Source organism: Lytechinus variegatus, chromosome 12 (genome assembly GCF_018143015.1).
Source record: "Lytechinus variegatus isolate NC3 chromosome 12, Lvar_3.0, whole genome shotgun sequence".
NCBI classification, from domain to species: Eukaryota; Metazoa; Echinodermata; class Echinoidea; order Temnopleuroida; family Toxopneustidae; genus Lytechinus; species Lytechinus variegatus.
The window spans coordinates 16,171,938-16,190,056 of record NC_054751.1 but is presented as its reverse complement, the minus strand read 5'-3'; the positions used below and the strand labels follow the sequence as shown (position 1 = coordinate 16,190,056).

The window sequence follows — 18,119 nt, the reverse complement described above, 5'->3', positions numbered from 1 at the left end:
ATACTGAAGTAATGGGGAGTTGTTCACAAGTGACATCACACATCTTTGTCGCATTGCCAATGTGATGATCTCCGTAGCATTTGTGATCGCAATATTCAAATGCTAATAACTTTCTCATTATTTGTCCGATTTTTCTCATTTCGTTGGTCTGTTTCTTTGCTTTTTCTACACAAGCCCACTTTTTCCAAGGGTTTCATTCTCCTTAAAGGTAAAATAGCTGGTACATATTCACAAAACTGTATTAAACAGAACTTCGGGTTCAGTGTCCCTTTTACAATTTTCTGATCATTCTAAATGCTAATAATCACATAGTGTAGTGCCTTGGGATATCTGGATAAGTACTTTTTATTAAAACTAATGGTGCCATTTCCTTAATTGGCAACGCTTTGAAAACTGAATTATTTGCAAAATTCAAATTTGCTTCTTGTTTGTAAAGAATTGTTTTACTATGTCCACTCATAATTATGATTTTTCTCTCAAAGGACAATCTGAATAGAATCATTTGTGAGATGTAATTGAGTTGAATGTCGTGTGTTGACTACAGGATTTACGTATGTACATATGGACAGCATACAAATTTGTACAAAAGACTGGACGGTCGTTTGAGGCAGTCAGGACCCCTTTAATAGTATCATTAAACTTTATTCTCTGCTGCAGTGTTTAAAAAGAGAATTGATTTCAGTATTTCATATCAATAATAAATTTGGACTTGGATATACAACATCCGATTGCAGTAGTGTGTGTTTTTCTTTAATCAGAGATGCCAAACTTTATTCCTTTTTGGCAGTATTTTATCCCCCCCCCCCTCCATTTCCGTATTATACACGTTTCTTGACAAAAATCGTTACACTCAAAATGCTTTTCTACATCCCTAAAATATTGAAATTCTTGTTCATGGGATTGGCATCCCAGCATAACGGTTTCCCATTAAAAAATACAGCTTTCTAAAATGAAACAGAGTTTACAAACAAACTAAATTTCTGTTTTTATGTTTTTCCTACAATTAGTGATCACAACTTTGATATTCGAACCTCAATCAGAAAACAACAAGGGCTTTGAAAAAGTAAATATATGATAATTCATGTATTTAATAACCGGTTAAATATAAAATGAGACAAATATTTACATGTATTCATAAATTTGTTTCTTCCCATTACATCTTTAATACAATTAGGATGACAAAATAAGAACCTGGCAATAATAAAATCTAATATAATTTCACATTATGACAGGAGCATAACCTTGCAATTTTACTTTTTAGTCGTGCATGAATAACTATGTATTATTTAAGCAATGATATATATTTTCAGACTGATTATTGAAGCATTCCATGACTTCTAATGAAATTCTTTTGTAGTGACCAAACTAATTTCTTTTATTTCAGTTTTTACTACCATACGACCATATTGGGTGTGGTGAAATTGCGTCACAGACCGCAAAAGCACATTATTTTGTTGGTCATGTGGGTCTGGTATCAGTCCACCAAGGAAAAATAGACCCCTTTTTCTAGCATATTCATAATAAGAATATGAATATACACTCTTGTCAATTAACATTATATTCACAAGTATAATATATATTAAAAAAACAATCAGAAGGTGGAATGATACCAGACCCACGTGACCAAAAAAGTAATGTGGTGTTGTGGTCTGTGACGTAATTTCACCTCACCTGAATTGGTCGGTGGTAAAAAAGCAAATCAAACTGTAAAATAAAAAAAATTAGTTTGGTCACTACTTTCTCATTTGGTAGTATTGTTAGTTTTACTCATTTTGGTTACAACCCTACACACAAAAGTCATGTAGCCAGACATTCTTTCTACCAAAAATCATTGCTTAACAGAACAATACAGATTGATATACTACCAAAAAAATGTTGGGTTCATTAAAGTATAACATTATCAAATCTCGTGATTCATTATCATTCATGCATGACTAAAACTAGGTGAAAACAAAAAGCCGTACTTGACACCGTTCTCACTACCAACCTAAAACTAAATGTTCAACGTGTAATGAGAATGCTCGAAGTGGTTTTTGAAGCCATCTCCCAAACCGGTTCAGAAAACCACCTCCCAATGTAGTTTTGAAGATCGCTTTAAACTGGTTTTAGCATGAAGACAACCATTCTTCAGGAAGCGATCTTTGCACATTACGAGCGCGCTACTCCATACTGTGTGGAATGCCTACGCTGCGGATTCAAATTTCGCGCGGAACATGTCACCCCACTGAAGAGAGTTCCAATAGCAACAAGACTGCTTTACGTGAAGTGGTTTTGAAAATCACTTTCGGGTGATCAATTGGGAACGCTAGCAAAGCGATCTTCCAAACTAGTTTCCTGAACCGGTTTCCAGTATAAGCCAGTTCACTGTTAGCTGATGATCAACTTTTCTCATATGACCTTTGCGATTTTTCATTAGGATGAGCACTAATATTTTCAAATGAAGATGTTGCATAAGTTTTTACGGCAAAGCATTCAAATTCTAAGAATGAAAGGCAATGTATAGAGCAGGTGACTAGAATAGTACATCATGGGTAAAGTTTTTTGAAATCCTTTTAATTTGTTGTCTGGTCCTGGAACATTTTGACTATAGTTTGGGTATCTGTCAAAAACCAGTGATTAAGAAGACTTTGTTACTCTTCAGCTTAGAGGTGATGAAAAGAATATTCTGAAAGGAATACCTGAATAATCATCAAATCACAAATGCCTATGTCAGAGAATTTGAAAACCAACTTTATGGTTTATCTCAAATGACCTTTTACTGCTTGTGTGCAGTTTACAACTGTGAACAGGCTTATTAAAACCAGTTATAGAAAGTATGAGAACGGTGTCCTCGTCTATTTCAGATATACAATTGATCAGATTTTATAATAGCCAGGATGGTTGGAATTTTCTATTTCCAGCATAATACAAATACTTCCTGTAGACACTATGTGCAGGTCATGATTAAGTTGCAACTAAGGTTGTAAGGTCTAGTGCTCTAATGTATTAAATTAAAGACAATTATTAGACCTACATGTGTAAAACTTTATGACACATGAAAGAATCACCTTTGCCAACAGAAAGAAAAGGGTTATTACAAAGAATATACAGACTTTGAAAATATTTATCTCATTGAAGCCTTTCATAGATAATTTCAGACAGAACCTTGTGTGCATTTTTAGCACAAGATAGAAAGTGTAACATTTACCGAAATGATTGTTCGACCCTTGGCCAGATCATAGCTCTTATTAAGACTTTTCTTTCAGTTGCCGTGTCTCTGTGATGGCTCTCAGACAGATGACTCTGTTACAGAATCAGTCAGTTAAGCAATAGAAATGTCTGGGACGACCGTTTGTAATACATTAGAAAAAGATGCTATATGTTGTTATATTGGAGCAGCAGTGCCAGCGGAACATTCTCAAGACGAGTTGAGGGTCAAGCCATCGTTTACACACAATAGTTCTTCACTCCCAGGCTTTGTCTGGCCCAGGCCATTGTAACAAAGCCTACTGAATTTTATGAATGATCATACACAATAATCAATGCAATCAATCGTAGAAATCTGCCGCACTATCAATTGCCAAGCTTTTTGTTAACAGGGCCCACAGAACATTCTTGCACCATTAAAGTCTCTATAGATATCTCCAGTCCAAACTGGCCATACCAGGGCCAATGTATATTTATCTCACTAAAATAGTTCTGACTTGGAAAATCATATACCAGCTCGAATATAAAATGATTATCTCATCCAGAATAGCTAATGTCATCTAATAAAACAAAGAAAAGTATTACACAAGTTTACAAGTTATACATATAAACATCTTCTTTTTCATAATTATTTACAACGTAAGTATGATACAATATATATTATTCATAAAGCATTCAAAGACTTATTATTCTTTGGAACACAAATTCATATAATAACTTTGACGTTTTTTAAAATGAAAGTTGCTTTCAAGATGCTAGAAAATTCTTATTAGACTATCAAAGGAGCAAATCATTGTTACATACAATGTCCTGCCCCTCTAGTTTTTTTGTATTCAAAGCATTCTTGCAAAGGTCTAAAAAACAACAACACATTTTTAACTGATACATCTCATCTTCTATCATTGGAAAAAAAATAAAACCATGCACTAACTACATTATTTGGCCTTTTTATGAAACATACCTTATAAACATTTCCATGGAAGCCTTGATTCAGTTGGCTATTGAGTCTTAATTTCAGCATATGCATTTTCATAACAGTCCAACAGTCGGGATGCAATTAGCTAGACCTACGGTGTACATTCTTTTGTAATGATGTTAATGTGTAACACTCAATGCTAGACAATTTAATCAGAATCAAGGATTTCATGGAAAGCCATCATCTACATGTAATTATCAAGTTTTGTGCAACTGGCCCAGATACACTTTATATATTACTCTCTTTGTGAGTTGTAAACATACTTTATAAAAATGAATATATACATAACCTGATGAAATAAATGAGAAAAAGCTATACAGTAATCTTTATCAGGAAGTAAAAAAGGAGTGTTCCCATTCCCAAACATGTATATTTAATGGGAAAAGATGGCTAATGGAATCGGTAGACTAACTTAGCCGGATGCCTTGAGCACCTAACAAGGCAGATACGTGTGGTTTATAAATCCTATATTATTATTTTTATTTCAAACTCAACAAAAATAGAAATCTAGTAAGATCACATCAGCATACATACATGTATATCATTATTCACAAATAATTTTGCTTATTTTCATCCCCCAAAAAATTATTACTGCATTACAGCATAATTAAATGGTGTGGTTGGGTGAGAATTTAATAATAATAATAAAAAACAGTTCTTGTATAGCGCATATCACAATTATGAATAATGTCTCTATGCGCTTCTTGGATATTATTACCTCAGCTGTAGCTGGGCAGCCGTAATTATTAAGATTACAGTGCACATTTAATGAATTGTTCAAATAAAACTTTAAAGTGTGATTTATTCAAATCAAATTATGTAAAGAAGATTATTAGTTATTGAAAATGCCAACAAACTATCCATTTAAATACAACAATGTCAGCATGCTGATTGGTTAATTTGATGCCTTCATGATGGAAATAGTATCCTGTCATCATACTCTGCCACACATGGCTCTAGTAATTACAAATTGAATAGAAATGATCAAATTTCTTCAATGCTACGACATTGAGGAAAAAACAGTTTTAGACGGTCAATAAAGTGCACTTATTTATTCTTTATTAAGAATAATAATCACATCTACATGCATACCAAAATTTTGTCATAGCATCAGATTTCAAACAGCTATCACAAAGTTCTATAAACAAATAACCCACCCCTATAGAGCATATGATTATGACTTTTACGTTTTTACGTGGGAAAGCTAAATGAAGAAGAGTTGTAGAAAGCCAGCAACAATAACATTTCTGTCAATTGTATATTCTCAAAGCTCTTCTCTTTTCCAGCCTGAATCTACATTCTGTAAACATCTACCAAAATTAATTTCAGAATTATGAAACGCAATAGAAATAATTACCTAAACTCACTGCAAATAAATAGATACAATTATTGCAACAACACATCCTAAATATATATAAATGTATTAATATATCACACCTACATGTATTATGGTGAAGTACCTACATGTATTATGGTGATAAACTCACATGTATCACTCAATAGTGAAATGCAATAAAAATCAACAACATAATACATATATATGCCTGAATAGATACTTTCTTACAATCAAATACTTCACACTGGAAATTCTATAATTCTACCAGTACAGATATCACTGAGAAAAGATTAGTGTTATACAAAAGTCACATGCTTATTTTATAAGCTGATAGACACCAAGAAATCTTAACACAAATTAACTTCATATACATGCCACCATATTAAAAATTTAGTACTGTAACAAACCCATTTATCCATGGTTGGTGCAATGTATATCATCTCCCATGATAAACATTATTTGAATTTACATACTTGTAAAGACACCCCTCCCTCCCAATTAAATGGCCTATTCAGACATGATGCAACTCAGCTCAATAACATTTTCTTGTACATAGTAAATGGGATGTGACACGCCAAAAAAATAAAACAAAATAAAACAAACAAGTTGCACATGCAAATTTTTGTAGCAACACGACAAGAGACTGGACTTATACCTTTTAAAGGTTGATGCAAATTAAAAAATGTTACACATGAAGTGAAAAAATGTTAAGTCCAATTTGAATATAACAATCACTAATTGACCTTAATGAGTCATGACATATTGATGACTTTATTATGATGACATCAAGATGACTTCATCATGATGAAATCATAATTACTTCACTGTCATGACATGACATTACTTCATTGTGATCGCATCATGATGACATCATAATAACTTCATTGTGATGACACCATGACTTCATCATGACATCATTAACACTTCATTGTGATGACAATCATAATGAACTTCACTGTCCACAAAACTTTAGTCTATTTTTGCAACGTGCAGCTTACATTGTGCATTTATCATCATAAAGGGTGCAATTTGTCTCACATATATCCTATAGGTATAGGCTAAAATTGATTTGACTTGTAGAAATCTGAGCTACAAGGTCCCAAAATGTCTCTATGTTACAAAAATGAAGCTCAGAAAAAAAAAATGCATCCCAAAATCATTATGGTGTTTTAAAAAGTAAAATATAAAGTGACCAGAAACATGATCTTAATTTCATCAATACTCTATATGTGTTTTATTTACGACTCGGAAGATGAAAAATTATGAAATTACGAGTTCTTTTTAGTTTTAATACATGCACTCATACACATTTCATCTTGGTTAGAAAATTTGTTTAAGTGTCTCTTCACAAAGCTAGCCAATGCCTTTAATACTAATAAAATGTTGCTGAGCATTTTCGCATCATATCTGAAAAATGCTAATCCTGGGCCTGCTTGTACCAATGCAGCACCCAAAGTACATGCATATTGCATCATGGGAGAATGGATTAATGTATAGCATAATATACCCATTTACATAAATAAAAAAAAATTGTCCAGTTCTTCTGAGAAGACTCATTTGAATGTGTTTAATGTATCATTACTTGGCAGTATTGCTGCATGATTAAAATTCAAATAGGACATAACATGCCTCAGTGACACTCGAGTCATTTGATGTTTGAAGTTGTACTTCTAGAAATCCCATCATTATTTATTATATGTGAACAGCAATATTTATTTCATCCAAACCCATTTTGGCTAATATTCAACTAATGTCCACCATACCATCTAATTTTAAATGCTCATGAACAGATAGAGGAATTTGCTAAATGCGCATCTTGGGTAATGTAAGTAAGTTTTTATCCAACAAAGTTCGAGAAATAAAGCTATGAGATGGATGACATCAACAGAAAAATCTTGTATACAGTATATTTGTATGCAGTCAGATGGTATCAGGTACATGTACAGTGGGATTGATTATGTTCATAATTTCATTTTCATTATAGATTTCTTCCCCTCGTAACATTCAAATGAATACGATGGTCTGGTTAATTATGGCGATGAAACAACTACAGCCGTTCATGAAAGGAGTCATCAAATGTTTTATGCAATAGTTACCATAGGAACCGTGCTTCTCAGCCAATCAAAACCTGTCGGACAGAAAATATTGATGAAATGCTCCTCAGGACCCCGTCATACAATCCAGTACAAGTGGTCCAATCAATCGTAACTATGGAAAGCCAATGACACCATCATCTAGAATGGTCATTGTATTGGTCCATCAGTGTGATCCTCCTTGTTCACAAAGTGCATATAGTTATAGACAAAATATTATGGTGCTGATGGTTTTCCAAAATTGAGAGAATATTTTTGATCACACTAGATTGTAAGACAGGGCATTCTATAATATCACCTATATTTTGAACCTCTCATAATGATTTCATCAAGACGTTACAAACAAAAACCATCCTAGTCATTTGGATGGTGGCGATGACACCTGCTGTCAAGGGGTGTACGCAGGAGGGGCAGTGAGGGCTGTGTTGGGAGGAAAGCCCGGCAGCTCTTGCTCCAGCAGCTCATCCCAGTCTTCCACCAACCTCTCTCTCCTCTGGGGCTCGTCGTAAAGCGGGTACCGCCTAAGAAGATTGGTGGCTGATATGACGACGGAGAGTGCTCCCGAGACGACAACCAAGTAGTAGCCCATCTCGAACGTGACGTAGACTTTGCTGGTTGAGACCAGTTTGTAGGCTTTGAGCTCTTCTTCGATGCACGTTGATACCCAATAGCAGAAGCCATTGATGGCTACACAGAAGAGGACTGAAAAGGGAACAGAATCCATGAATGAGAGGGTGACCAAAAGATACCGGCAACTTACAAGGTAAGATAAGATTAAGATTGGTGATTGTTTTACCTGACTGCTAAGAAAGCATGAATGCTTGTAAGCAAGCAACCAGAGGACCGACGGCTTAAGGTCCTCTCCGAAGGTCCTGGTACTGAGGATTAATGCCTTACCAAAGGGAACTAGCACACCAAGTGGGAATCGAACCCGGGTCACCGGAATACAAATCCCTGCTCTACCGACTGAGCTTTCGCGCCTCCAACTGAGCTATCGCGCTCTTTTATCTAACCACCTCGTTAATAAATGCAGAGATGCCTACATTGTATTTGACGTTTAGGTGGTTTAGAGCAACTGGTCAAAGGAAATTGGCTAAATTCTTCAATCACACTTCCTAATTTCCTCACTCCTGCACCAAGAAAAATTGCCTTGGAAGTGATAGTTTGTCCCACAAGCATAAAAAGAGTAAACTTTGCTTATTCAACACCAACATAGCAAAAATACTGAATTTTGGTTGTCCATTTACAAACTTATGGGAATTAAAGAGCCCTGGGCAATTTTATATGACATGTGTATGTTACCCCCCCCCCCCTTCATGTGAACCTTCCTGAAAGACTTCCTCTATTTTCCAGTAAGGCTCTAAAATTTCAATTCCTAGTTGTGAAGTGAAGTATGAATGGAGAAAATTGGTGGTGGATTTTCAAAAAGCTTCATTATTTTTAAGGAATCGCCCAGAATTCGGTAGTCTACATGTTAATAACAGTACCTGTTACAATGGATGAGATGGCAAATCTTCTACAGAGCTTTAATGGTGTCTGCATGGGTCCAAGGGTGTCTAGGAAGAATGCAACAAGAGACGACACGATGCCCAGGAACAGGAACCCTATCACCGCTCTCATGATTGGTATCGCTTTACTTGTAAAGCAGTACTGGTATGCTGTACAGAGATGATATAGATTAACCAAATCAGAATCACACAATCAAAGGGGATGAGTATCATACAATCGAGCATTTTTTACTGCATGCCAAATTGCTACATATATAGTAAACATCAACATTGAGTTGCTATTGACAGGTTCGTGTATACATGATTGGTGGCACAATGAGATTAGGAAAGAGACCCTCATGCAGGGTTGGCATATTTCCTGGACGCCGGGAAATAAGCGGTATTTACCGCTTTTTTCCGGTATTTACCACTTTTCACTGAGACAGATAATTTTTCCTCTCACTTTTCTATAGGGATTGTCAAATTTTGAACATAAAAACAAAGATGGTGAGCATGGTTACCCTGGTGTGTACCATTTGTGTGGGTGTGTTTATGTTTGTGTGTTTTCTCTGCCTGATACCATGAAATGGTGAATATAATGTAATAAAATACTAAAAAGATCCCAAATATACAATAGATATGATTTTCTTCATTTGTTTAAGTTTTAATATGATTATTTAATTTCCAGGAACATAATTTGAGTACATATGTGTAGACTTTATAGATCCTATGTGTGTTCGGGTACGTACATGTATGCAGTATGGATTTTATCTGTTTGTGTGTTCCTACTATGAGTTTTGTGATTCTAATTATTTCAGAACTCTATTTTCATTTTTTGAGGTTAAAAACAACTAAAATTATTGACAAAAAGAATCATAAATTATATTTCCTGTTTTTTTTTAAAATATTTACTGGATGCCCATCTTATTTACCAGACGGTATTTACCACTGGAAATTACCGCTACCGGTATTTACCGCCCAACCCTGCGATAGATTTACATACATGTAGCTTAACTTGTAAAACAGTACTGGTACATGTAGGCTGTTAAGAGATAGCATCATACTAAACAAAATAATGTCGTACAATCAAATCAGTATCATACAAAGACGATTGAGTACCCTACAATCAAATGCGCTTCTGGGCCCCGTCTTACAAAGAGTTACGTTTGATCCAATCAATTATAACTATGGACGGCCAGCAACGTTAACATCTATTATGTATGTTTGTTATAAATATTTTCTAGCTATGATGTATATTCATGCATTCATTGTTTTCTTGAAAATTCACTGTGCATACATGTACAAGACATTGTAGAAAAAAATTATGACACTGATGGATTTCCATTGTGTTACGATTGATAGGATCAATCCTAACTCTTTGTAAGATGGGCTCAGATTGCAAGTCAACATACATGTACCATTGAGTTGTCAATAACAGTTTCTTTGTTTTTTAACCAGAACTGGTGACACCATGCCTCCATAACAAACCCCATCATCTCTCACATGACTGGTATAGCTTTAATTGCAAAATTATATAGATATGCTGTAAAAAAGGAGATACCATCATACAATAAAAGCTGTGCTACAGGCATTCACGCCAGGCCCATCCACACACAAGACCATATGACTTGGGACCACATAAAACCTTGTTCATGAATGTCAATGCAATAGAACACCAGCAATCCCACAAATGCACTTCCCCCATTTTCTGCTGGTTGACCTCTCTCAAAAAAATGACAGGGGTGCAACTTCATTCCATGCACGAACTCTACCGGACTGTGCATGTCTGTATCTTACAGTCTTTTGCAATAAAAACGATCAATCAATGATATGCACTGGTCAACTATACTCACATGCCATATTTTCGATATTTGGTGTGAGGAACTGGTAGGCACCAAGATACTCCTGTTTGCACTTCCCGCCATGCAGTCTGAACCACTTTCTGTCTGCAAGGGCAGAGATAAGAACAGCTATGACAACCATCCCGAGTATAGAGGCCACCAGGTTCCGTTCCGTTTGCTTCGGTCTCAGCCGATGTCTTCTCCTATGGCGGTGGTGATGATGGCTGTGATTCGATCGACTCCTGCGGGATGAGCTCCCTGACGTACGGCCAGAAGACGGCATCTGCAGGGATCCCAAAAGACAATTTAGTTATGATAATGTCTAAAATTGAGATAAATTGTGTGGTATCATGGAATTGTGAAAGAAATTTGAAGTTGGATGCATTACTAGTTTTTGATAAATTGCTATTGTGATCAATGATAGCACTTAAATTCTGCTTCAACTTGGCAACATATTGAAAGCAAGCTCTTTTCTAAAGTTCTGGAGTTCTATTATTTACTGTCATTATTACAAGCTACAACTTACATGTATGATCTTTTCCCAATTTTCACTATCTTGTGTGAAATGGAGTACATACTTATCAGGTTTAAGGTTTTGTTGTTTTCTAAAATGGATACGGGGGGGGGGGGGGGGGTGGATCATTAAAGTTGTCAGCAACTAAAATGTCAGTGCTGACAATTTCATTGAAATCCATGGATTTGATATTCGCATTCGCCCTTTTGGATTCGGCAGTGAATTAATACATGTTGGGTACTAATAACCAGCTATAAATCACCGGTTTTGAGACGTTTATAAGAAAGGGCAAGGAGTGAGTCTGTGTCCGATGGTAAGTTTAGTCACTGTAGAGTTACCTCAAGTGATGTTAGTATATGCTCCACTCCACTCCAGCTACACTATGCTACACCTACCCGAACATCAAGGTACAGAACTCGCTCTGATACTCCGAGCATGGACCTATTACAGAAGGAGATCCTTCTTCCAATTCCTATGTTAATCCTTTGTTATCGCTTCCTTCTTGTGAAGGAACGATGTATAACATCAATTGGCGAGCCGCCAGGCAAAAGTAAGAGCCTGCTTATGTAGCACGATAAGCCTGCTCGTAAAATCTGAGGTCAGTAATTCTTAAAGGTCCCTGCGATGCACCGCCTTAAACGACGTTCTTCCACATAACTTCCCTTTGAGCTCTGTTGTTTTTTTCAAAATCATAACATGACTTGCTGTTCTTCCAACATCCATATCTCTTTGTACGGATTCCTGACGTACGTCTTTGATGTATGGTTGAACTTCTGAGATGATCCCCATTGCATACATACCAAATACATTACAATCTGATTCAACCCAGCCACATTACGTACGGAGAAATTTGGATATTAGTCATTTATGTATGTCTGTCTTTCTTGCTTTACTTAAACCTCTTCCTGTATGCTCCTGTCTTAAAAATTACATGAGGGGAAAAAGCATGTACTTCAAACTTGATTTTGATGCATATATTATTTGTTCGGTTGTGTTTGCCTTGAAAATATAACGACAAATCTACAGGGCAATTTTCCGGCGATCGATGCATCGTCGAGTATCCTTCGGTGCCCCACGTACTCCTATTTGTGTAAGTTGAAGGCGAGTGTGATGCCAGAGCTCCGAGCTTGTGCGCTCAGCTCATTCACACAGTACAGGCCTCAGCTCCGGACCGTTTCAGAAAAATATTAGAATTGACGCATTTGAAGAGATAGATCTAGACCTAACTTTTATGATATTTCGTTGATTATGATCTGTAAATTTTATTTATATAAATATTACCCATTGGGTCCGAATATCAGTGTTTTAAATTGCATTAGATCAACTTTCCCTATCTGATTTAGGGCTGATTTACGAGCAGCCTGTGCCTGTCAGTGTAAAAATTCCGTGGACAACCCTGCTGTTGGGGGATTAGCGTTGCCGCGCAAGGGGCAAAGCATTTGAGAGCCACACAGTGTAGCTTATACTAGGGATGGATATGCTACAGCATATGGAGTATTTAATCCTTATTTTTCACTATTTAGGAAATTTTGAGGTAAGTTTTGAGCAATGTCTGTGATAATAGTAATAAAGAATATATTAAGGTAGGCCTAAAACTTTTTAGTAGAAAATAAAATGCTGTTTCGATTTTTGTTGTCCTACCTAATGACGTGTTGCCTTTTTAAAAAAAAAAATGACACAGTTTGTCACTGGTTTTTGAGAGCGAGTATTAATCGCCCGATGGTTCGGGTAAGTGCAGCGGAGGGTAGTGGTAGTGAAGTGCAGTGGATCGGAGGCTTAGGAGCCTACACGAACCATCACCTGAGGTAGGGACTAGGCCATGAAGTAACGAATACTAAATAATTTTTATCTGTAAATTGTTCTTCAAAACGGCATTTTGTAACATCGCTAATCGTAGCTACGTCATACAAAGCGGTTCAAGGGTCAGACCAATCGTATTTGCTGTGTTGACAAACGGATCGAGGGATGTACACGAGATCAGTCTGGTGAGAAACCTTCCATTTTCAACATTTTTATTAACCAATTTTTGAAACCTTTATATGCATTAGGCGTACATGTAGGCAGGTGTAAGAATCCACCATTTACTTGATTTTTATCTTAAAACGGCCAGGCGTTTATGGGAAGAGTGTCAAGACTCCATGATGAAGAAGTACCCAGTATATGTCAAAAACTCAAAATATTTTTAAAACAGCAAGGGTGATGGAGTCCTCAAGACTAGCTTTCTCTGCAATACTTTTACGCACAACAGAGCAAGTGCATTGTTTTATAAAATAGCAACCGACAGTCACAGAAACAAATTCTTAAAGGTCAAGTCCACCCCAGAAAAATGACGATTTGAATTAATAGAGAAATATCAAATGAGCAAAATGCTAAAAATTTCATCAAAATCAGATGTAAAATTAGAAACTTATGACATTTTAAAGTTTTGCTTATTTTTCACAAAACATTTATATGCACATCTCAGTGACATGCAAATGAGATAGTCGATGATGTCCATCACTCTCTATTTCTTTTGTTTGTTTGAATCATATAATATTTCATTTTTTACATATTTGACAATAAGGACCAACTTGACTGAACCATTTAGTATTAAAACAATGCTAATTCCACATGTTCAGGGAGGAATTAAACTTTGTTTAACTTGACAATGAGAAAATTAGAATATATCATATTTCATATAATAAGTAGGAGCCAGAGAGTAAATGTCAATGGATCATTTTTACATCATGTACCTGTTACCAGCGGAATTCCTCAAGGGAGTGTGCTCGGCCCCGTTCTCTTCATTATTTACATTAATAATCTCCCCAAGGTTATATCTGGTAACTCATCGACAGTCAAAATGTTTGCAGATGATACCAAACTCTACTCTTCTGTTAACAAAAATAATGATGGTGAGGTGTTGCAGCAAGACTTGGACAGGTTTTCAAATTGGTCCAAAACATGGCAACTCCCCTTTAATACATCAAAATGTAAAGTGATGCACCTAGGTAGGAAAAGTTCAGACAGGATTTATAAAGTGCAGAAAGATGGTATGATTTCCGACATTGCATCAGTATCGGAGGAGAAGGACTTGGGAGTTACTTTCGATGATAAACTCAAGTTTAATCAGAAAGTCAGAAGAGTTGTCGCTGCAGCAAACAGGAAACTTGGAAAGATCAGACGTACCATTTCATCTTTTGATCACAGAGATGCTAACTGATAGCTCAAAAAAATCCTGAAAACCCAGGCCGGGGTCCAGGGGCCCGCCCAGGGCCCCTGGCGGGGTCAAGGGCGAAGCCCCCTGAAGCTGGAACGTTTTCTTATTCTTTAGAGGGCTGAAATCATTAATCTACAGTAGTACATAACAAATAATTAATGACATAATAAACTTCATATCATAGGCAAGGTGCTCAAAAAAAAAAAATCATGTAACCCGTACTCATTACGGTACGGGTTAATATGCTGCGGCCAATGGGTGCGACTCGGGACGGGTGTATGTAGCAGCTGGGGTGCCCTTTTTCACTCACTGTACTCATCAACAAGACAATCCTATACTATTGAAAATCCATAAATCACAATTTCTATCAAAATGATGGATAGTTCACACATATGAATTGATGAATACGCACCAGAGAACACATATTTCATGGTAGCAAATAGGTTTTCAGCTGAAATCCCGCGGCAGACAACCAATCACTCACGCAGCAGCAGGCAATTGCAGCCACACCGGGCCGTGCTTCGAGCGGTTCTACCGGGCGATCGCCCGACTGGGATAGCGCTGACACCCGTATCCCTGCAGGGTATAGAGCGGCGTTTGCAACTGCTACAGTGTATTGCTCGCGCGTACCGTGCAAGTACAGTACCAGCTAAACTTCATGCTGCGCACAACGCTAATAATTTTCCGTCTGCGCAAATTGGCCATCCAAAATTGAAATTGCGCTCTCCGTAGCGAACTCCGTGACAAGATTTGGAGGGGAAATTTTTACGGATTTCACTTTGACAATCGATTTTTTTTCCCGGAATATTTTTCAGCAAAGGAAAAAATCCGGAATTCCGGAAAAATCCGGAAAATTAGCAACTCTGTGATCAAGAAGGATTCCTACTTCTGTACAAGACACTAATAAGGCCTGTCTTAGAATATTCCTCATGTGTATGGCATCCTATCTACAAAAAAAGATATTGAGACACTTGAAAAGGTGCAACGAAGAGCAACTAAACTTCTGACTTTATTAAGGGACCTCAGCTACCCTGCACGCCTCCAAAGCCTGACACTGCCTACACTTGCCTATAGGAGACACCTAGCCTGGAGGCGTCTGGGGAGTGAAAGTCATATACTGTATGTATGGTCACTCCCCTAATGCCTGGATTTGCTTTATATGCCTCTCCGTAGCGGCCAGGATTACCCGTGTTGAAACCTAGACCTAAATCACCAATTATATTTTTTGTTTTTCGCCCAAAGTTATGTACATGGGCAAGTTTTATGTTTACCCCAATTTTTTTACATTTTTCTTACTTTTCATTAAATAAACAGTAGTAAAATTGAAAGAAGTTAAGAGCAAGAGCGTTCACTTACCCCGTCTATTTACATCGCCATTTTGCTGTCTTTTGTCATCGATACCTAGATACCACACGCGTGCAGAGCTGCAACTTAGATTTTAAAAATACTTGCATTTGCCGATTAATATCACGATTCGTAAAATATTTGTTTCGGTTTGATAAATATCATAAAGTAATTTCTATGATATTTATTGATTAAAACAAATATTTTGCGATTCCTGATATCTATCAGCAGATGCAAGTATTTTTTTAATCCAAGTTGGCTGTACATTTCTTATCTTACATCCGATTTTGATGAAATTTTCAGTGTTACTGTTATGTTTGTTGGATTTTTTTCTATTTAATCAAATCAACTATGTAATGGTTGGGGTGGACTTGTCCTTTAAAAAGTTAAAGTACAGTTTTGTTGGACTCTGCCGAACTGGTCTGCTTGACTGAGCGTGCAATGTCAATTTTCGTTGCGCACCTACAATGTATGATGGTGGGCCCCAAGTCTGCGCATCTAACAATTTGAGTTAAGATTTAACAAGAATTTCTTCTTATTTCACAAAATCTTTCAGTTGATAATGTTCCTTACATCATAATGAGTTAGTGTGCCAAATATCTCATGAAAATTTGAAAGAAATAGATAATTTTCTTGGAAAAAATCTCAGGCTGTCATTTTAAGATTGAAAAAAAAAATGGTACCCCATGTTTGCGCACTCATTCACTTTGCACACGATTCGAGGATTTTGAGGCTGTCACATGAAATGCCCTGAATTCATAATTTTTCCACCGTTTTGAGTCGGATTTTTTTATGAATACCTGTCTATGTAGTGCATGTGCAGTAGAGGCGCTGGTCAGAAAATTGGGATCGTCCCAGTTTACAGGGACTGTCTCAGTTTATAAGGATTTCTTCACACAAGAAATCTAGGAATGTTCATTCACCTGTCAAGTGCCGACACCAATCAAGTGTGCTAGTCAATGTAAACATATCAGGTTTCATAACAAGATTATTGGAAGACGGTAAGTCATGAAAAATAGGCAGTGGACTGGGGGGAATTGAGGTCACTGAATCTATTTTTAGCACTCTCAATTACCGTAATTGCTGTCTTTGTGCCGTAGGGGGAAGTGAAAAAAAAACGTCCCCATAAACAAGGACAGTCTCAATTTATCAAGACATGATTTGTCTTGGTTTATGAAGATATCCTTGTTTTCTAGGACAATCCCAATTTTTGGACCAGCGCCTCTACTGATGTGTAAAGTTCGTGCTCGTTGCGTATCTTCTGTAACTAAAATCGCGCAGATACGCGGGTGCGCAGACTTGGGAGACCACGCAGACATGGGGGAACTGACCATACATGTACTAGGCCCCTAGCACCTTTTGGCTTTTGCACTGCTGTGCATGCACAAAAAAAAGTTGAATGTCATGTACTCATGACGTGATGCATATTGGCCAATCGCAATGCTTGAAATAATACACATATTGGCATGCCCACATATTTTATAAACCCAGTTGTTGTGTCCGCACAATTTTAGAAAGTCATTTGGAAAATTTTACCCTGGCTAACGTTAGGCCTAGATATAAAATGTCCGGACACCCGACATGTACACCCCATCGTACCGTATACCGGGCGGTACCGCACTGCTGCCTGCATGCTGTGACACTGACAGACTCAAACAAATAAACACAATATTCGATAATCACAATCGATCTGAATTACCTTTAAAAATTGTATCAGACTTGTTTAAAACACATCTAACAAGCCAATCTAATTCTGCAGAGATTTCAGAACAGTTCTAAATAACATATTCTTCAAAAATCCTAGTCCAAAATGTGAAATATCAACAACATTCCCTTCAGTTCCTTGTAGCGTTTGTTTTCCTATTCCACAAATTATTACCCAATAGTTATTCTATTCAGCCAAGAGATGGCAGTATACTGCACTGAACTCCTCAAGGCCCTGCACATGAGAGTAATGAGCACACATGAGTATTACAGACCCCCATTCACTCACGTGTTATATCATAGCTCATCAAAAAATCATTTAAAATCAATCCCTCGATAGATTTTGCTTTAATTCACTGACATTAGTCACAATTAACAGTACATTAAGACTTGATATGTTAATCAGGTACTTGACCAGCTCAATCAAAAGTTGAATGGCCTG

At 36.7% G+C, this 18,119-nt stretch overlaps 1 protein-coding gene across 2 annotated transcripts; it reads right to left on the bottom strand.

Annotated features, from left to right (window-relative positions):
- Positions 1-483: 483 nt before the first annotated feature.
- LOC121425613 (transmembrane protein 127-like) lies at positions 484-17,859 on the bottom strand. Of its 2 annotated transcripts, none has more exons than XM_041621735.1 (4): positions 17,673-17,859; positions 10,932-11,202; positions 9,079-9,249; positions 484-8,293 (listed from the first exon to the last, which is right to left on the bottom strand). In XM_041621735.1, the coding sequence occupies exons 2-4, from the start codon at positions 11,200-11,202 to the stop codon at positions 7,980-7,982; spliced, it is 756 nt and encodes a 251-aa protein (XP_041477669.1). In that variant the 5' UTR covers positions 17,673-17,859; the 3' UTR covers positions 484-7,979. The 2 variants fall into 2 exon arrangements, with proteins under 2 accessions (XP_041477669.1, XP_041477668.1); XM_041621734.1 differs by lacking the exon at positions 17,673-17,859 and adding an exon at positions 14,599-14,610.
- Between the last annotated feature and the right edge of the window lie 260 nt (positions 17,860-18,119).

Coding starts and splice junctions, on each gene's coding strand:
- LOC121425613 (XM_041621734.1), bottom strand. Junction 9,250..10,931: donor AAATATCGAAAATATGGCAT/GTGAGTATAGTT, acceptor ATCTCTGTACAG/CATACCAGTACTGCTTTACA. Junction 8,294..9,078: donor CATCTCATCCATTGTAACAG/GTACTGTTATTA, acceptor TTCCCTTTTCAG/TCCTCTTCTGTGTAGCCATC.